The sequence below is a fragment of the Eurytemora carolleeae genome, unplaced genomic scaffold (genome assembly GCF_000591075.1).
Source record: "Eurytemora carolleeae unplaced genomic scaffold, Eaff_2.0 scaffold601, whole genome shotgun sequence".
NCBI lineage: Eukaryota > Metazoa > Arthropoda > Copepoda > Calanoida > Temoridae > Eurytemora > Eurytemora carolleeae.
In genome coordinates, this window is record NW_019396795.1 from 43,726 (window position 1) to 64,449 (window position 20,724).

Sequence of the window (20,724 nt, forward strand, 5' to 3'; positions counted from 1 at the left end):
TTTTTACCCCCCCCTACAGAATCCTTATATCCGCCCCTGTTTACAGGGATAAAACAGCAGCATTTACAGGGATAAGACAACAGAATTTACAGGGATAAAACAGCAGAATCTACAGGGATAAAACAGCAGTATTTACAGGGATAAAACAACAGAATTTACAGGGATAAAACAGCAGATTTTACAAGGCCGATTCGAACAGCAGAATTTATAAGGATAAAACATCAAAGATACAGGAATTAGAACATATTAATTTACAGGGATTGGAACATCACAATTTACAGGGATTAGTGCAGTAATTAAATCATGATTAAATCTACAAAATGTTCATGCAGGGAACAGAAAAATAATATTTTTGAATTAAAATGTATAGTTAACTACAAAATAAAGTTTAAATTTATAACTACTAAAATTATGAAAATATGTTGAGAAATATTCAGGAATTGCCTACGCTACGAATAAGGAGCTAAGAAAGTATGTAATGAGAGGCATAAGGACCTACTCCCTGAAGAACCTTGTCTACGGGTACTGGAGGTATACTTTTACAGATATTCTCTCCACTATATATTTATTGTTAGAACTTTAAACTAATTGTTTACATTTCCTTGCAACAGTACGCATAAACATGAAGATCGAATAATGTTATGGAATTGAATCTCTGCCATGCAAATTCAAATTTAATTTTATAGTCCCGAAATCTTTAAACGTTGATGGTGAAACCTTTGCTATATACAAACTTAGAAATGTTCTTTAAACCAAACCTAGTTTATAAATGGGAGAATCCAAATCTTATTTCAATAAACTCTCTGTGTTCAGACCCTGCAGTAACCCTAGATCATATCAAGTTAAAACTGATGGAACTCGTCCTGGAACTCGACCTGGAACTCGACCTGGAACTCGACAGCCAAGTGCCACGGCCTCCAGTGTTTCAAAAAGGTATGAAAATGTTCTTTTTTTCTTTTGTGTTATAAGACATTTTTCACATATTTTTATTCATTTTTATATATTTTTCTTAATTTTTACATAATTTTAGAAATTTTAATATTTTTTTTTATATATTTTGATTTATATTTATATATTTCTATATATATTTTCATACTATTATTGTAAGCTTGATGGAACCATCAATTCTTTTGTTTAACTAAACGACCATTGCCCCAGGGTGAGTTCTCAAAACGACCGTTTGTACATATATCATTGCCCCAGTGTGAGTTCTTAAAACGACCGTTTGTAAATATATCATTGCCCCAGGGTGAGTTCCCAAAACGACCGTTTGTACATATATCATTGCCCCAGGGTGAGTTCCCAAAACCACCGTTTGTACATATATCATTGACCCAGGGTGAGTTCTCAAAACGAATTCACATTTTTTAAACTTATGTATTATAGGAACTGAACACTTTCCACTTTTGTACTTTAAATTTTTAATCCTCATTTATTTGCTATTTTACATCGTGGACATTTAATGTTTCAAACTAAGAATTATGTGAGGTCTATAGACAAAGTCTGAAACATGAACCTTCAGGTTGCGAAGAAATAGAAAATTAAAGTTTGTGAGAAGTGATTAGTTCATTTTCTTCACTAATTATTAACCGAACTTCCCCCCTTTCAGTTTTCAAACCAAATTAAGATTGTGTTTTAAAATCCACAAAATAAATATTTTTATTATTTTTAGAATTACGTCAACTCTCCGAAGGCAAACTGATGATCTAGTTTCTATAGCTGGTAAATATTTTACAACAATTTTTTACAACTTATACAATGTAAAAAATTCGGAGACTTTTTTATCATTATTTTGGACAAGAAAGACAAGAAACACATAATTTATAATCTAGTAAAATAAGTTCTTTCTTATTTTAATTCTCTAAGATAAAAGTTTTAAGTTTTCCTATAAGTTGTGAAAATGCAAATTGTAATGCATTTTCAGTAATTTTACTTATCTTGTATCTTATTTTTTTTTTTTTTTTTTGACTTAAATTTCATAACATTTTTAATCATGTTGAATCATGTTGAAAAGTTAGATATAAGGGAAAATTCAAGAATCAAATTTTCTAATGAATTTAAAACTATTTTGAATACATTTTTTCTTTGTAACTCAGGTATTAATGAAATAGAGCAAGTGGAGGGGTTTGAACCGGAAGTCAGTAAGGTGCGCCGGAAGTATGTTGAACCTGCATTGACCTTCACCCTTCCGGGGCAAATGGATTTTGGATTCGAATCAGATTAAAAATAAAAGAAAATAATAAAAGAAAAAATCTGAGTTTTTTTTTATTTTTTGCTTGAGATATAGGGTAAGAAACAATGGGAGAAAAACCTGGAGAAAAATTTAGTTAAAAGAAAAACACCAAGGTTAAGCTTCATGTTGTTGCATGTAAGAAAAACACCAAGGTTAAGCTTCATGTTGTTGCATGTAGGAAAAACACCAAGGTTAAGCTTCATGTTGTTGCATGTAAGAAAAAAGTCTGAATGTCTTAAAATTTCTTTTCATAGTTCACATCAAACTATCGTAGCAATAAAAAATTAGAACCATAAGTAAAGTGAATTTAAAGATTTTCTACTCATTTTATTTTTGCAACCCAATGACGTAGGCCTTATATATTTCAAATTATGAATTCTGTTAGATCAAATAATCTAAGTTTGAAAGATGAAAAGTCTGTAATAAATATCGTACATTGTAAACCCTATATTTATAAACCTAAACACACCTAGATATATTATGTTGAAAATTATCTGTAACCTTTATATGCTTGTAAATAACTATGAAAAACCTATTGGTTCTTAAACCTAACTACGTTTGCAAATAACTACATAAAACTTATAATTAGGTTCATTAATCTAACCTGTACCAATGAGCTCAAGATAAACATTAGTTGGAATAATACCCCGCTTGATTAAGGTGTAAGAGTAATCCATCCTCGTGTGGTGAACAAGACGGATCTGATTTGGTTAATAGATATAAACTAGTAAAATACAATGAGTGTTGTATCTAGGTTAACACATCCCAAGGTATTATTGTAGGCCAAGCAGTTCATATGGCAGTTTGTACCTAGGGATACATTCTGTAGTCATATCCAGATTGATACATACTGAGTATATTGAGAGAATGAGAGAGTTCTAGACCAGTCTGTACCTAGGTGATACAGACCAAGTTATTGCTGTGGACCACGGAGTTCTACAGAGATTGTATCTGGTTTGATACCAACCGAGTATATTGAGGGAAAGAGAGAGTCCTAGAGCAGTCTGTACCTAGGTGATACATTCTGAAGTTTTATCCAGATTAATACCGACTGAGTATATTGAGAAAACGAAAGAATTCTAGATTAGTCTGTACCTGGGCGATACAGACTTTGTTATTGCTGTGGACCACGGAGTACTACTGAGGTTGTATCTGGTTTGATATCAATCGAGTATATTGAGGAAACGAGAGAGTTCTAGAGAAGTTTGTACCTAGGGGATACAGATTAAGTTATTATTGCAGACCATGGAGTTCTACAGAGGTTATATCTGGATTGATACAGATTGAGCACGAGTTGTATCTTGAATGATAGATACCTGAAGAATACAACAGCGTCATATCTTGATTGGTGCAGACATAAGAGAACTTATTGGAGTAATGCATTTACTACAGGCCTACCCCAACAGGTTTCAAAGATATAGGGATTAGAAAATTTGATTTTGTGGCAAAGGCTTAACGCCTTTCAAAATGTATGTTTTCAAATTCAACTCTTTATTTTGAAAAGCTCTTAAAAAATAAAAACTTGAGTTGCAGCAAGAAAGGTTTGTTTTTATCTATTTTTGTTTAAAAATTGACACAGAAGGAGTTACGAAGTCGCAATGTCGTACCACGAATTCTGCGTGAAGTTGACCCAGTCTTGTTTGAAATGATTTAATACTGACACAAACTAAAGAGTGCATTGCTGTTCTTTCTAGGCTTCTCGATCTTCTCGCCGTATCCTTTGACCAACCTTCTCCCTGTATCCTTTCCACCCTTCTCCCCATATCCTTTCCAACCTTCTCCCCGTATCCTTTCCAACCTTCTCCCAGTATCCTTTTCAACCTTTTCCCCGTATCCTTTCCAACCTTCTCCCTGTATCCTTTTCAACCTTCTCCCCGTATCCTTTCCAACCTTCTCCTCGTATCCTTTCCAACCTTCTCCCAGTATCCTTTCCAACCTTCTCACTGTATCCTTTCCAACCTTCTCCCCGTATCCTTTCCAACCTTCTCCCCGTATCCTTTTCAACCTTTTCCCCGTATCCATTCCAACCTTCTCCTCGTATCCTTTCCAACCTTCTCCTCGTATCCTTTCCAACCTTCTCTCCGTATCCTTTCCCACCTTCTCCCAGTATCCTTTCCAACCTTCTCCCCGTATCCTTTCCAACCTTCTCCCTGTATCCTTTCCAACCTTCTCTCCGTATCCTTTCCAACCTTCTCCCGTATACTTTCCAACCTTCTCCCTGTATCCTTTCCAACCTTCTCCCCGTATCCTTTCCAACCTTCTCCCCGTATCCTTTCCAACCTTCTCTCCATATTCTCCAAGTAACCTTACCAACCTAACCTCTCTTTATCCAAATAGGTTTTCTTCCTACCCTCCAGTGGCGTACCTAGGGGGAGTAGTCCTCTTGCCCCCCCCCCCCCCTTTAAAATACAAAATTGAAAGGAAACAAATTTAAAAACTAACACCTGACAATGACAAAGACTAAGGATTTGTCTAAATTCACTATTATAATACAAAATTTTAAGATACTTTAAACTAAAACTTTTGCAAAAACGAGACCTCGACTCATTAGATGCTTATAACATGATGGAAGATGTAATAAAGGAATTCTATTTTCTAGATCTCTATTTTTCTTACAGTCAATTAATAAAGGAATTGAGTCTTTGGCACAAACTTAAATATTCAAACCTTTGGAACCTGATGTTGTTAACTTTTGATATTTCAAATTCAAAATGTTTGTTTTTACAGAATTCATAGTTTAAAATATCTACAACATTTGGTTCCAAAGATATAGTGATTAGAAAATCAGAGTTTGTGCCAAATACTCAATTTCTTTATTTTCATAAAGAGATATTAAGCGTAATTTCAAGTTTCCCTTTATGCAATGATGACAATAACATCGAAAAGAGAATACGTCATTACACAAGATATACTATGACTGAGAGCACTCTTAACGATCTTGCACTTATGGCTCATTTCTGAGAAAATCATTGAAATGTTTGTGCAAGCAAATCCCAGAAAATTGAAGCTTAAAAGAGTTGGTGAATATGTAGATGGAGTAAATTCTATCTAAAAATTTCAGAAGAAATTTTGTTTATTAGTAAAAATGTAATTTTTAATGATGCTGTGATTATTGATTTAGTTAGCTGTGATGAAGTTTTAAGTGATAATTTATAAATTTATAAAGTTAAAAAGTTAAAGTTAGTTTTTCGAGCAAAGGAATAATTTTTAGACTCTATAAGGTCAGTAACACCCAAAAATGTACTGTTTTTGAAGTATTTTTATGGTGTTAAGTGACTTTTTGAACAAAGCAATTCCAGGGGGGGGGCCAAAAAAAAATTTCGCACTACGTGCGAAATCTTGCCCCCTATCCTTTCCAATATCATCCTTGTATCGTCCCTATCCTTTCCAATATCATCCTTGTATCGTCATTCGTCCCTACCCTTCTCCCTGTATCCTTCGCAGCCACTATCAATCTCGAATCCGATTCCTGCACCTTCTTCCTATATCCTTCACAAGTTTGTCCCTGTATTTTTCACAACCTTCTCCCTTTATCCTTGCCAATATCCTATTCTCCTTATCCTTGTTTATATTTTACGTTTATTTCTTTACTTTGTTTTTCTAAATTTATATTAAAGACGACCAATATTTCTATATCCGTCAAGGGGGGGTTTCTGTATAATTATTTTTAAAATATTTCAATTCATGTTTTTATTTCTAAATTATTTTAATCACTGATGAAAATTTAATCGAAATAATTATTTTTCAGATTTTTATACCTTATACTCTGTTTTGCGATCAATCAATCAAATTCCTACTTCCGTTGTGATCTTTTCTACTAAGTGTACACTCTCTTTACCAGAAACCGCATCTATTCTTTAACGGAGAAAGTTCTTAGATTATTTTTTTATTTTCGTACTTTAATTTTTCTCGATACACTTCGAATTATGCGCTTGGCTTGTCGATTTAAATATGGAGTAAGATTATGCCAATCCCAAGTTAATATAGATCAAATCTTTCATTTCAGCTGTAAAAGCGGCAAAATGTCTTCGTCCGAAGGTATTCCGTACCTCGGTTCGAAAATCAGTTTAATCTCTAAGTCTGAGATAAGATATGAAGGAATTCTCTACACTATTGATACACAGGAATCTACGGTTGCTCTGGCGAAAGGTTAGAAATTTTCTCGATACTTTATTTTAACTTTTTCTCCAATTTGTGAAACCGAGTGTTTGACTAATATTTGCAGAGAACCATCTCAAGTATTTGCCTTTTAAATTTTTTTCCTCGGTCCTTTCATAATTCTTATATCTAAAGTAATCTTGATTGTAACACGAGTGGAGTTGTGTGTTGTGTCATACTGCTGAGTCACAGCGCTCGGCTCGTATATCCTGCCTTTGAAGTATAACTATATCTGCATTTTATAACAAAAAAGATGGGTGTGTTTGGTTGGCAAAATAGGATGTCTAGGCCAGGGGATTAGTGGTTACCTACAAAGTAGAGAGGTATCTTATTTTGTACATGGATCTCCAATGTAACAGATGGATTTAATTGGTATAGTGGCCACAGCGACCGATCCCTAACCGCGGCGCTCGGCCCCCTAGCCTGTTCTAGTCGCAGCGCTCGGCCCAGAAAATGTCCTTACCTAACCTTGAAATGAACATAATAATTTTTCAGGAAAAAGTGGTATTTGTACAAACTGATTGAGGGGGGGGGGTCCAAAGATCTGTCCCTAGGACGCAATATACGTCCCTAGTTATATAAATTCTTCACGGAAATGGAAGTCGCGTACATAAAGTAGAAATGTTTTTTGCTGAATACCAAGTTTTAGTTGCAGTTGCGTATTGCCAAATTTTTTAGCTCATTTCTTCCTAAGTACGGGTTTTTTGGTGTAAGGCGTGAAAAAGCATGTTCTCGTGAAAAAGTGTCTTCACGTGAAGAAGTATATTTTATCAATGTTTCAGTTCGATCTTTCGGTACTGAGAATCGGCCGACTGAGAGACCTGTTGCTCCCCGTGATGAAGTTTACGAGTATATTATATTCCGTGGATCGGATATCAAGGATATTAAAGTGTGTGAGCCCCCTAAACCCCTTCCAACCCTACAGGGAGGATTACCTAATGATCCTGCCATAATCCAGGTACAGATCTAGTTGTTTATTATGTTACTAATTTGGGGAAAGTTTTGGACCTATTATTTTAAGCTGTGAAACGATGAAATTATCTTTTTAACTTGTCGTGAGAGTTTTCCATTCTACGTAAAAGATTTTTGACTGATTTTTAAAAAATTGCATCTCCTAGCATTTCATGATTTAAGGTTTTTCTTACCCCGGAGTTGGTGCTTGACATTGATTGTTGTTTGGTTTTATGACTATAGACTCGTCGAGTTTAATTTTTAGTTGTGACATTAGTTGCTTTAAATGGGACGGAATATTTTGGTTAACAGAATTGTTTTTGAGCCAACCTGAATCCTGAAAATGCTATTTTAAATACTAGTAGGTTTAGTAGATTGTTCTTGAGATTCAACACAGAATTAACGGTTTTTTAGTAACTGCCGGCGTGTAATTGGTTGGGAGTAAGACCAGAAAATTCAAGGTTTTATTTTCTTACATCCATATTATTAAACAAAATTTGCAGCATTCGTCCGCACCTGGTGGAGTGTCGTCTAAGCCTAACCTTGGTCCTATCGGTAGAGGGTTCGGCTCTTCACAGATAAGTAAGTTAATTTTATGTTGGGTGGTGTCCAAATTCTTTTAATTAGACTGAAAATTAGAATTATTACATGGGCGAATACGAGTTTGTTTTTATTTGAGTTAAAATTTTTAACAAAGATCAAATTTTAGTAGGAAAATGAGTAAAATAATTTTTTATTACTGGTATCTGCTGTTGCGTACTTGCACTTCTAAAAACATCTGTATTTAAAGTTTTCTGCACTAATCGTAGTTAGACTCAATGTTTTGTCTCGCAAAATTAAATTTATGTTAATTTAGGTTCTCCTCTGGAAGGAGATGGAGAAAGATCGTTAAGATCGACTCCTCATGAACTCCGTAGATCTCCGACCACAGAGATGGGAGTACAGGCGGGTAGGGGTGGAAACAGGTGGGTGTTTTTTTTAGTCGTGCGTTTACCTTCACTACAGGGTGTCTCAATGAATATAATAAATGACTGCTTCTTCCCAGTTCCAAGCTTGACTATTTCGTAAATATAATTTTGTAGTATCACAGATGAGACATTTAACACCGAGAACTACTTTTCTCGCGATTTCCAAAATGTGGTTTACCCCTTTTTTTACCTAAATTACGGTAGATAATAGGAAATTTGTCGAGATACCTGTAACCAAATATCAACAACTGTTAAAGCTCTCGGTCAATTTTTTTTTATTCCCTTTATGTCTGTCAATCGAAAATTAAGACTATATTTAAGTACTATTAATTCCCACGTTTATTGGGGACACCTTGCAGGATTTATCTGAACATTATGCACGAATTATGCCTCTTTCCAAAATGATTCATCTAACAATATTATTTTTGTCCTCAAAATCTGACAAGTTAAGTTTCGTTCCTTGCCTCAATCTACAGAGGAATCCTTTGCTAATATTCTTTATTTACACCGGGTGACATTTTATTTTCCCTTTTCCTGGTTTTTAACTCACTGATATTCTTATTTTTGTTCTCGTTCAGATCTAGACAAGACAGTCAATCTAGTGGGCGACCCCAGTCAGCCGGCCGAGGACTTCCCGCCCAACCCGTTGCATTCCACAGAGGAGCAGGCAGGGGTGGAGCTCCTCCCACTAGGGGTATGGTTCACCAGGGACAACGAGGACGGGGTAGAGGATCTTTCCAACCTGGCAAGTTTGGTCCGACCAAGGAGAAGTTGACTTTCGACTCTGAATACGACTTTGACAAGGCGAATGAGGAGTTCCAGGAGGTTCTTAATAAACTAAACAAGACTAAGTTGGATGATGCAACTGCCTCTGCACCTGAGAGCGGAGATATGGTGGAGGAAGGTGTAGAACGGGTTGAACCGGAGGAGGGAGAAATCCAGGTTTGATCATTGTTTTCTCTTAGTCTGTCTCATTTTTCCGTCCCAATTATCAATTTGAAATGAGTATTTTTAATTGGGTTTTCACTGTATTTTGGTCGATTAAATGATCAATTTCCCAGATTTTTAGACTGGTAAAGTTATGACTACAGGGTGTCCCTAAAAACATGGGAATTCAGAGACGAATTTGATATCGTCTTTGTTATGAATTAGCATTGTAATGCCTAATTTCAAAAGCCATAATATTATTATGTCTGTTAGAGCTTATTTTATGAAAAGGGTAAAAGACTCTAAAGATGTGTCTCTAATGTCTCCGCAAGATGAACAGTGAAGACGGACAAGTTTACTCTGTTTGTAAACTGCAATTTTCTTGTTTTACTAAGTACAACCGTATGCAGTCAAAACATAAACAAACAAATGTGAACATAGCAGACGAAACTCTTACAGATTACAGCTTTCTCAGTAGGTATCACTATACTAAATCAAAGAATTATTCAAAAAGACGATATCGAATTCGTCACTGAATTCCCATGTTTTTTGGGATACCCTGTACATCCTCTTTCCGAAGATTAGATGTTTAAAACTTACAATTTGGGAAATTATACCGATACAGCCTTTTCTTTATTCCTGAATTTCAAGGTTGATATTTAGGATGGAGAAGTAGCAGAAGATGATGAAATCTATTATGACAAAAAGAAATCTTTCTTCGACAACATTTCCTGTGAAGCTTTAGAGAGAAGTAAAGGGTAAGTGTAATTTTTGAATTTGATAAGATATTAGTTGCGTTAATACACCCCCTTGCATTGCATCCCTGGGATATTTTGCGCGGAAAAATTGGTATCGAGAAGAATAGGAGGATGTTTAAATGATTTTTATAAAAATATATAAATAAAATATTTGTTAAGGAAAATGATGAGGAATGATTGGAGAGCAGAGAAGAAAATGAACAAGGAAACTTTTGGTGTCGCTGGAAACCGACGATATAACTACGCCGGAGCTAGAGGCGGGTTTGTCCAGCGAGGTGGAAACAGAGGCCAAGGATATGGCCAGGGTTACGGAGGACCTCCAGCCAGAGGCTTCAGAGGAGGTCAGAACTTCGGTCGAGGATACGGAATGCGAGGCGGCGGGGGTTTCCAGGGCGGATACAACAGTGGATACAACAGAGACAACGGTGCAGGCTACGGCGGTCGGGAAAATGGCGGATATGCGCCCAGGGAAAATGGTGGATATCCACAACGGGAGAACGGGTTTGGAGGTCGCGGATTTGGAGGACGAGGAGGTCGAGGACAGGGATATGCTGGAGCTGTGAGAGGAGGACCTACTCAAGGTGCAGGACGGAGACCACAGTGGGTAGGTTGGCAAATACGGAGGGTAGGTTGGCAAAGAGCTACCCAAGGGAGCTAACAAACTTTATATTACATCTCGAGTCATTTTTACTTTCCGAATTGCCAACCTACCCCTTTCACTATTCTTTTCTTGGTTGGTTAATCTGAAGACTTTTAGATTTTCCCCGCTCAAAAACTTTAAAATTTATGTCTATACCAACATTTCAAAATGTTCATTCCAAATTAAAGTTTTAATTTTGCAACGAAAATTTATTTGCCCTTAAAATTGGCAATGAATTATCTGAAATTGCACTCCTGGTATCGGATTTAATGAATTTCGGCAATTTCATTGAACTACCTGCTGCCGGTTCAAACTTCAAAAGTCTAATTTTAATGAAGGATTTGAACTGGTAGTAGGCTGTTAAAATTCATAAAATTCGGTCTCTGACCATTTTTACTTCACAATTTATCAAATATGGAATTTAATTTTAAGATTATGTTTGTAGAACCGCTATTCATTTGCTCTGGGTCAGTTATCTAAAAATCTTTTCTTAGCTGGGTAAAATTTTGATAGATTTTGTTTTCAGGTGGGCGATAGGAACTAGTCTAGTTCCAAACCGGCAGCAGAGATACAGAAATGCTCAATGAGGAATTAAGAAGAGAATCGAAATGTTGACACTGATATAGCAGACGTGAGAAAGTAGGACAATTTTGCCGCTTTGTGGATTGCACTATGGACCGGATTAAGTTATGACAAAGGATCGATTAAAAGTTAACACAAAGGGTCTTGTTCTGCTGCCGGAAAATTTATTTTAGACCCATTTATTCTTATTTTAATATTAGTATTGTTGCAAGAATTTCCTATTATACGAGTTCTGTTAATTATTTATAATGTTCCACGACGTGATCCGTCTAAATTAAATCCTCCCGCCATCATAAACATTTATATCCCCCACCGTGCCGGTGTTTCGGTCTAGAGAAGAGGATCTGAACGTTTGAACGTGGAACCGACTGAACTGATCCGCTAACTTTTAAAAGTGGAACCGACTGATCCCAAGGGAACAGTGATCCAGTGTTCTGGAAACCAGTGATAGTAAATTATTACTATATGAATTAATATTATATTGCTGATCGTGAAAATTATTTTCCTTAAATAAATCGGCACGGTTTATAATGTTTTATTTAATTTCATATCCATGGTTTGAAAGAGTCTCTGCTGTCGAATAATTAGCGAAGCGAAGAATAGTTAGTTACTTTTTATTTCTGTTAATTAGAAATTAATTAATTGATCCGATTCGGGAGAATATTAATTTTCGTTGCAAGTTTGTAATGTAAGGTGGAATTTTTTGTAATTCTAAATTGCTCCGTCATTCATCTAAAAGCTCAATTTTTCGAAGATTTTTTCCTCTTGAACTCTTCATTTTGAACTAGGCAAAATAATCATGCTTGTATTGGATTAAAGCCGACTTGGAACTAATTTGCATTATTAATCGTGAACAAATTCAAAATTATGAAATGAACACATTTTTTTTCATAGAATAGTTCAGGTTAATGTTCAGTTGGACTAGCTTTTCTGAATTTTTTTATTTTGCCTTCCAGACCTTATCAACGGTAGTTTATTGGATCATTAGTCCTCTTGAGATTAAAAATCCGAAGAATAGAAGCTGAATAAAACTCAAGTTAACGCATTTCTAGCTTAAACTATTCAAAACTGTCAAATTATCCATCGGAAAATTTATGAATGTGAGGTTTGCTTTAGTTTCAAGATAGTTACTACGGGTCGGGGGGGGGGGGGGGAGGTGTGAACGCCGCTGTATTATTTCGCCCTAGCATTTTTAGTTACAACTGCGAGTTTTTGCTTTTAATTGATAGGAACTGTTAAGAATCTGTTCCTAAAATTTCTTTGATTCATGGGGTATAATCAGTCGCAGGTTAATGGTTTTCATAACCAAATATTGTTCTACTTTTTGCAACCTTTTTCCCCAGTTTTTTAAATTGCTGTAATTTTCATTTTGATGAGTTAGATTTTAAAAACCGGATATTGCATGTCATGGAACTCCAAACAGGTTTGCTGGTCCGGTGTCACGTTAAATAAGGCCCGGGCGTTATATTTGGTCCGTGTGAGTTTTACATGTGAAATCCATGTACATAATTGTTAGGAGGGGGNGGGGTCCAAAAATTGTTTACTTTGACGGACCCAAAGCATGCACATTATCATTGTTATTGAAATTGTTACAATTTTTTGTTTGGCAGGCCATAAAATCAAAAATTAGAAGCACACACATTATGTACATTATTTAGGCATGTTTACAACTATTTTGCAGCCTAAAACTTTAAATGCGTTTGTTTTTCTAACGCCGTCATTGTATTGCACCCGGGCCAAATATTACCCCGGTCTGGATGTAACGCTACACCTGATCTGTTGGAACCAAAATAGTTTGACCAAATATGGATTAAAAACCGTAAAAATAAACTCTTCTGAGCTGATGAAGAAAGATATTTCTTTATTTCTGGCTTCTCTGAATAGTTGAAGTGTAAGCATAAAAATTAGCGAAAAAAAGTAGGTTACAAACATTTTTTTGTTTAAAAAATCATTAAATCGTAATGTTCATGACCTGAATCCGGATCATTTTTTTTCAAGGCGGATCAAGGATCTGCATTAAAATCAAATTGATCATTTAGCACATGTACCCATTAGAAAACTATTAAAATGTGTCGCTTTACCGGATCATTTAAGAGACTGGAATGTCTTAACAAGCGACAAATGTTAATGACCCGTATTCCCTGTAATCGTATCCATTTGTTTTAGAGCGGATCATGGATCCGCATTGTTCCATAAATTGGCTTAATTGCATGTTTAAATAGATAGACTTGCAAGCATTAAAATACAAATTTATTTACTCTTCTTAAACGAAGAACTATTTAAGTTTACACACTGAATTATATAGATTCTAAACCTTGAACCGACCAAGAAAACCCTTAATTCATGAATAAATAACGTAAACATTCGTATGTTAACTAATTTTTCTTGAATTTAAGTTGTTTGGTAGCCAGGGTTTGGTTTGAGTTTGGTCGTCCGGATTCCAGGAGGTTTAAGTTTGGTAGCAATGGCTTCAGGGGGATTAAGTTTGGTTGCCAGGGTTCCAGGACGTTAATTTAAGCTTGGTTGCCAGGGTTCCATGAGGTTTACGTTGGGAACGTTGGTCGCCAGGGTTCCAGGAGGTTAAAGTTTGGTCGTCTGGGTTCCAGGAGGTTAAAGTTTGGTCGCCAAGGTTCCAGGAGGTTCAAGTTTGGTCGCCAGAGTTCAAGGCGGTAAAAATTTGGTTGCCAGGGTTTCAAGAGGGTTAAGTTTCATCGATAGAGTTCCAGAAGGTTTAAGTTTGGTCGCCAGGGTTCCATGAGGTTTTGAAGAAGCGAGGGAAGGATAAACTCTCCTTGGTATTCCAGCTGCTAGAGTCTGGAACAGGAAAATTATTAGATATTAAATTTCCCTTTCAAACACAAAAAAGCCATTCAAAAAAGTCCAAAAACCTACTATTTTTTAGTGCTTACAACCAACATGCACTTAGCACATTAACTGCACAACCTTATTCAAAACATAAGGCCGTGTCAGAAAACTATTTGGTATAAAGGTATGATACCACATACCCAGATTTAAATAACATTTAAGCATTGAACTAAACCTTATGTTTTGTGTTTTCTGATAAAGGGAATCACCTGTGTTAATTGTAAAAATGGATTCCTTCAGTTCACGTGCACGCTTTAGTGGAAGATATGTCAAAACCTATGAGAGAAATATGAAAGAATATGGAGGGATGTATATAATTAAGAATACAAGGGGGGGGGGGGTGATTTTTGATGGTTTGGGGGAAAACTGAAAAATTTGACGGAAGACAACTTTTTACATTCTTTTTGATAATTTTTACCCAAAAATTCTTTTATCTTCATTTTTTTCCTTGATTCAGCGAATAAAACCCTAAAAAAATTCTTCCTTGTCCTTGCAGGTTAAATCCATTTAAGTAGCATTCTAGTGAAACCGTAATTAAAAATTATTAATTTTCAGATTAAAGAACTAGAATAAATTCATCTTTTTAGCATCCATTGAAGTGTACTGCTAAGAAGAGGAAGGGGGTGCAGGGAAACTGTGAGCCCCGCGAACTGACCTCCGGTTGCTCTTGATTCGCAGAATATCCTCGAAAAAATCTCAACATGATCAAATAGTTTTCATGATCTACATAGACAATTTGTTTTAAAAAGTCAACTATAGTAGAGATTAAGACTTTTTTGTCCTTTTTTCTAAATGTTACAAATTCTTAAACTTGCGCATAACTATTGCAGCTTTATATAAAGATAGACGACGGAATTGAGTTTTTGTCACAATTTTAAATTTTCTAATTCCTATATCTTTGAAGCTTAAAGTTGTAAACCTATGATTTTCAAACTTAGATTGTTTAATCTGACAGAAATTTTAGTTTGAAATATCAAAGGTCTACAACATCAAATTGCAAAGATAATGGGATTAGAAAATATGAGTTTGGGACAAAGACTCGTTTCCTTTTAAATAATTTCATAGGTGTATCATGTACGAATCCATCTATAGTAAGCACCAATTCACAAAATACTTGAATTTGTGCTTTTATTGTATTTTATTATTCAAGAATTTCACAAAACTATTATGTTTTGTACATGATACACCTATAAAATGGTTTACAATTTGTCAATCTTTATATAAAGCTGCAATTGTTTTACACAAGTTAAGTGTTTATGCATCATTAAAACTATTTGATCATGTTGAAATTTCTCGCAACAAAAAGGTTTCTGGTGGCTGTAAAAGCCAAATATTTGTTATTGAAGATTAGAATGCTGGACGTGGAGTTGCGGAGGCTGGGAAACGCAAACAGATTCTAGTACAATAGATGGCAACGTAGAATTTGTACACTCTTAGTACCCCCTGTATTCTTACGTCACAAGTGTCAACTTATTTTTGTGTCCGACAAAATTATTAAAAAAGGGATAATTTTGAAATTAAGTGAAATAAGTGAAATTTTATGTGTTTTTTTATTTTCTGTTTTTACAGTTTTTTATTTTATCTTGTGACGTCGTGTATAATTGGTCCCACTGTCTCTTGTCACCTATTGTTTTTGATCATCTATTTGGGGAAACGTAGCGAGGGGCACGGAGATGATTTTGACTAGCTAGGAGGCCATTCTGCGAATTAGGAGGCACCGGAGGTCTATTCTCGGGGCTCATGGTTGCTCTGCACCCCCTCCCTCCCTCCAGAGAATCGGGCATGAAATTCTTTAAATAGAAGATAAAATCTATCAAGGAAGACAACCTTAAATCAGTTCAACGGTTATATATCATTTAACTGGTCTACAGGTTTACCCACAATGAATGAGACTGTAACGATGACATGAACCTTCATTGCATATTATATTCAACGGTTAAGTTTGGTCTCATATCATAAACATATAGGTCTTAACAGATCTATTTAAGAAGTTAGCTGAGAAGAAGGGACTGTAAGCGTAATTTCAAGGGATCCTCCCTGCATGCTACGATGGCAATGCCCTAATCACAACGGTACCCATAAAATCTTTGTTTTCAAATAGAAATTAATGTTTGTAATTGTGAAAACTGATTATTTTAAATTGTGGGTTACTTGCACATTTCTACTGTGTAAGAAAGCATACCGGAATTATCAGGATTTAACGGTTTTTAATTGAAGAAAACTTATATTCCATATTATTGATCAGATAAAGGTTTTAAGGATACCATTCTGAATCGGGAATTTCCATGTTTACGTAGATGATCAATTGAATTTACGCTGATCCGCCCCCTTTAAGAAGTGTAAAGCTGCGTCCGGCCATTAATGTAAGTCGTGTATTTGAAGTTGCATTCTGTGTGCAGGTAACCCGTCACCTTGTTCCTGATCTCCTTATTGCAGAACACGTAGAGGTAGAAGTTGGAGGAAGCGAATATTATCTCCAGTACATTGCAGAATACAATATATATCTCCATCACGACTGCAGTATCATCAACACTGGACCTTAATAAAACAAATATGCTAATTACTAGGCTTTCAGGTCAACTTTTAACTGTGTCTCTGTCTGTGAGCATCTTCTCTTTGTGCAATATAAAACAACAACAAAAACCCTTCCGTAGAGAAATCTGAGGTTTCACAAAAAGTTTGGACCAGATTGGTTCAGCCGTTTAACGTTTATTGGACACAAACAAACAGACAGACAAGCAAAGTATTTATAAATAGATGAGACCGCTTGTTGGCAGAGGCGCATACAGGGGCTATAGTCCCTCCTCTGGTATATTAAAAACTATAATTTTCAGAAGGAATTGACCCCCCCCCCCCCCCGGGATTATAAGAAAAAGGTTAAAAAATCCTGAATACGCCACTGCTTAGGTTAACATCGTCTTTGATCTTCGATTACTTTTTAATTAAAAATTGTGTTGCCAAAAATTATTGAAAAAATATGATTTTATTATTTTTAAAATATTCTAAAGATATGTTGAAGCATCTTGGTGAAAATCTAATTTGCAAGAAAAATTTTTTAATTTTAAATGTTTTAAAGTTTTGATACCTTGGTGAAATAGCTTGAAGAATTCTACAGATAGCCATTGGTATTTCTGTCAATACAAATATCAAACTAAAATTATTATTAGTATAATGAAAAATAAAATAAAAATAAAAAAGGAAGTTTTTTTACCCCTTTTAGAAGAAAAACTCAAAACTTTGAGCTCACATACTTAACGTTTGGAGAAAATAATTATTTTAAAGAGGGATGGTTTACTAAAATATACACCCCTGGTTTAACTATACAAGAACCTGAGGTTGAATAGAAGTTTAATAATGTTTTGATCTCTAGCAGAGGTTTTTGCTTTCATCCGCCATATTTGAACCATACTCTCTGTAGTCGTGGTTAACCCGCCATTTTTTCCCTAAAATATTTTTTCAAGATTTTTCCTTAATTACACAACGAAAAGGCCCTTATTTTACCTAAAATTTGATTTCAACGGGTGAGGGACATGTTTCTTCCCTCAGTTAATGGCCTGTTGTCAACAATTTTTGTAAAAATACAATTGACGGAGTTTTTTAAGGTTCCGTAAGCACTCTACAAATCCCAGAATGCATGATGTGTTCTATGTCTAATGCATGATGTGTTCTATGTCTAATGCATGATGCCAGTAAAACTATTTTGTGTAAACAAATGCCAGCTTTAATCTAATTCCTTGTATTTACCTCATCCTCATTGGGCTGGAAAGGTCTCCAGCGCATTATTCCAAATACATTCTAAAAGTTAATTATATGATAATTTAAATTAAAATTATCCTGAAAAAAGGCCCCAGATTATATATGATGTTTTATCAGGCCTTTTTCTCCTAATTTAACTTATCAGTTAATATAAAAGAAATGAACTAGTGCCACAAATCCCATATCTTTGCAACCTAACGATGTTCGGTCAAGGTTGACCATTTACAGTTCTTATCATCAAATCATCAAAATAAAAAGAGTAAGAGAAATATTTATTGATGACAAAAAAATTAATTCTTTTTTAAAAAGTATTTTAATTCAAAAATGTTAGGCATTAGAGTTAATTGCTCATTATTGTTATATATAAAAATTTTAGCAATATACAGTGTACGACGGTATTACGAATTAGGGATCAGGTTTTTATTGAAAAGGGCAATTAATTAAGACGGCTAAAGTTTGAACCATTATGTTTAGCTGCATTAAATCCATATTTTACCTGAACGGACGGTTTTTCTTCGTTAAGCTCTGCTAGGTTTTTATTCCCATCTGAATTCTCTGACTCAACTGAAAGAAGAAAAAACATAAATAAATCAAGATTTTAATTATTTTTTTTAATTATTCTAAAAACTTCTACAGAAATATGCGAAATTATGCAAAAAAAAGCAATTCATTAATTCTTACTCCAAACCTCACATATTTACATTTCAGTGATTTCATTGACTATCAATTCCTTCGACATGAAAATTGTACATTCTTGTTTATTTAAAAATGTTTGTAAAATGCTAACTTTCCATATGTATGATAAAGCGGGATTTTAATTAGTTCAATGTTTTACTCTGATCAGCTGAAAACTTTAGAATGAGATATTCTTAATCCCGATTACTTAATCTGAGTATCCAATGGACACACTTTTGATTTTCTTCTTAAGCTACTCTTTCTTGGATTTTGAAGAAAAAATCAAAAACCAATTTTTTAAATTAGAGATTCCCTCCCGTTACTGTATATTAATCTTAAATGGCGCGCAAAATTTCAAATTTCCAGGCTTCTTAAACCGACTCTGATTGATTGAATTTTATAGACTTTTCAGGATACAAGTACAAGATTAAGTTAGTCTTGATATTAAAATAAAAAGAGAGAATTAAGCATTAATCTCGATATCCACCATTCTAAAGTTTTCAGCTCAGATAGATTTACATAACAGTCATTTGCGATAGAAAATAAATTAATGAAGTCTTTGCCAACAACTCTTTATTTCTAATACCTATATCTCTACAACTCAATGTCGTAATTCTTAGATATTTAACACTATGAATTCTGTTAGATGAAATAATCTAAGGTAGAAAAATTAAAGGTTTACACCATCAGGTTATATATAAAGATTAGAAAATTTGAGTTTGTGGCTAAGACTCAATTTCTTTCTGTCGAGAACTCTGCAATAAAGTATTTTTTTCATAATAGGGAAAGAAATCTAAACGTGAAAACAGTAAGAGTATTATAGAAAAGAAAAAACATCTGCCTCCTAACTAACATAGTATTTATTTGATATAAAAAACTACCTAGCGACAGTCTACTCGTGGACTGAAGAAATTTTGATGCTTGGAGACGCTTTCTTCGTTCTAGCGCGGCATTGAAATCTCTAAATTATTTAAATATTTTCGCACCATTCTTTCAATAGTGTTTCATCTTATTGTACATTTATCAACGGTGAACATTGGCAATAATGTATATTGTTTATATAAAAGAATAATATTATAATAATAATAATAATAATAATAATAATAATAATAATAATAATAATAATAATAATAATAATAATAATAATAATAGTTATATAAAAGAAATACTACGATAATAATGATAATAATATTGCCAAATAAAAATTAGTTTAGTAATTTTATGTCAATTGAATCCCAGATAAAAGAAAGTAAACAATTGATAATTATATATATCGAAGTATTATATCGAAGTATTATTGTGATTTAATGAAATATTGGTTTGAAATATTTCTAATTTCCTTCTCTTGGCGGTTAATTCGAGAAGGGGGTTCTGCATTGATTTCTACGGATTAAAGATGGTTAAATTAATGTAATTAATAATAAAACCTGATCATAATTGAGTTGAGAAGGATTAGAATTACTCCGGGTAGTATTCTAATCATAAGCTCAGCACAAACTACATATAGGATCCAAATACTGAACTTAGATAGCTCCGGTTTCGAGTTCCGAATTATCCTAAGATTTTTAAACATTTTTTTCAGAAGTCATTCTTCACCATTTTAGTTTATATTTATTTGTATTTTTATCATTTAGAAAATCAGAGTTTATCTGGTTAAATAAGAGAAATTAAAAACATTTCTTGTTTATCTCAATAGATTTTCAATTAAAGAAGTTAGGATTGAAGAAAAATAAGCTTTTCACTCTTATGTACAATTTACTTTAGTTTGACGTGCAATTTACTTCAGTTTTGGCGTGTAATTTACTTTAGTTTGACGAGTAATTTACTTTAGTTTGACGTGTAATTTACTTTAGTTTGACGTGTAATTTACTTTAGTTTGGCGTGTAGTTTACTTTAGTTTGACGTGTAATTTACTTTAGTTTGACGTGTAATTTACTTTTGTTTAACGTGTAATAAGAAAATAGTTGAAATATAATGATCCTGCTCTGCTCGTTTTACGAGTTTTACCTGCATTCGCCAACATAGATCCCATGCTCTATGGAATCATCTTCTCTCCAGGCCATTTTATTTTCATCCTGCTTTAACCGTGGATGCATTTTATTAAAATAATCTTGAAAATTTTCATTTTGAAATTGTTTTTTTTTGCATACATAATTAATTTTTGACATACGCTAGAATCCAGATTGCTTAATCTAAATGTTCACTGTGGAA

At 34.2% G+C, this 20,724-nt stretch overlaps 3 protein-coding genes across 5 annotated transcripts in view; 2 read left to right on the forward strand and 1 right to left on the reverse strand.

The window, feature by feature from the left end:
* The window catches only part of LOC111708762 (uncharacterized), a 17,447-nt gene extending 15,190 nt beyond the window's left edge, over window positions 1-2,257 (forward strand). For both annotated transcript variants that reach the window (XM_023482228.1, XM_023482229.1), the window contains exons 14-17: window positions 438-531; window positions 814-933; window positions 1,673-1,722; window positions 2,097-2,257. In XM_023482228.1, the coding sequence (XP_023337996.1) occupies window positions 438-531; window positions 814-933; window positions 1,673-1,722; window positions 2,097-2,224 (392 nt within the window). In that variant the 3' untranslated portion in view covers window positions 2,225-2,257. The remainder of the gene's footprint in view (window positions 1-437; window positions 532-813; window positions 934-1,672; window positions 1,723-2,096) is intronic.
* A 3,957-nt stretch (window positions 2,258-6,214) lies between these two features.
* Window positions 6,215-11,745, forward strand: LOC111708771 (protein LSM14 homolog B). 2 transcript variants are annotated; one of them, XM_023482240.1, is made up of 8 exons: window positions 6,215-6,382; window positions 7,174-7,349; window positions 7,846-7,924; window positions 8,199-8,307; window positions 8,889-9,252; window positions 9,901-9,995; window positions 10,155-10,599; window positions 11,162-11,745. In XM_023482240.1, the coding sequence occupies exons 1-8, from the start codon at window positions 6,256-6,258 to the stop codon at window positions 11,177-11,179; spliced, it is 1,413 nt and encodes a 470-aa protein (XP_023338008.1). In that variant the 5' UTR covers window positions 6,215-6,255; the 3' UTR covers window positions 11,180-11,745. The 2 variants fall into 2 exon arrangements, with proteins under 2 accessions (XP_023338008.1, XP_023338009.1); XM_023482241.1 differs by having other exon boundaries at window positions 10,155-10,576.
* Window positions 11,746-13,452: 1,707 nt separating this feature from the next.
* Window positions 13,453-20,596, reverse strand: LOC111708772 (uncharacterized). Its single transcript, XM_023482242.1, has 10 exons — window positions 20,521-20,596; window positions 19,941-20,069; window positions 19,395-19,474; window positions 18,335-18,402; window positions 17,827-17,877; window positions 17,413-17,525; window positions 17,168-17,233; window positions 16,494-16,620; window positions 14,292-14,358; window positions 13,453-14,031 (listed from the first exon to the last, which is right to left on the reverse strand). Exons 1-10 carry the CDS (start codon window positions 20,574-20,576, stop codon window positions 13,949-13,951), a joined length of 840 nt encoding a protein of 279 aa, XP_023338010.1. The 5' UTR covers window positions 20,577-20,596; the 3' UTR covers window positions 13,453-13,948.
* Between the last annotated feature and the right edge of the window lie 128 nt (window positions 20,597-20,724).

Coding starts and splice junctions, on each gene's coding strand:
- LOC111708771 (XM_023482240.1), top strand. CDS start 6,256: ATGTCTTCGTCCGAAGGTATTCCGTACCTCGGTTCGAAAATCAGTTTA. Junction 6,383..7,173: donor TACGGTTGCTCTGGCGAAAG/GTTAGAAATTTT, acceptor TCAATGTTTCAG/TTCGATCTTTCGGTACTGAG. Junction 9,996..10,154: donor GCTTTAGAGAGAAGTAAAGG/GTAAGTGTAATT, acceptor ATATTTGTTAAG/GAAAATGATGAGGAATGATT.
- LOC111708772 (XM_023482242.1), bottom strand. CDS start 20,576: ATGGCCTGGAGAGAAGATGATTCCATAGAGCATGGGATCTATGTTGGC. Junction 19,475..19,940: donor CTCAACTCAATTATGATCAG/GTTTTATTATTA, acceptor TAAATAATTTAG/AGATTTCAATGCCGCGCTAG. Junction 16,621..17,167: donor CTTCAAGCTATTTCACCAAG/GTATCAAAACTT, acceptor TGTTTTATTAAG/GTCCAGTGTTGATGATACTG.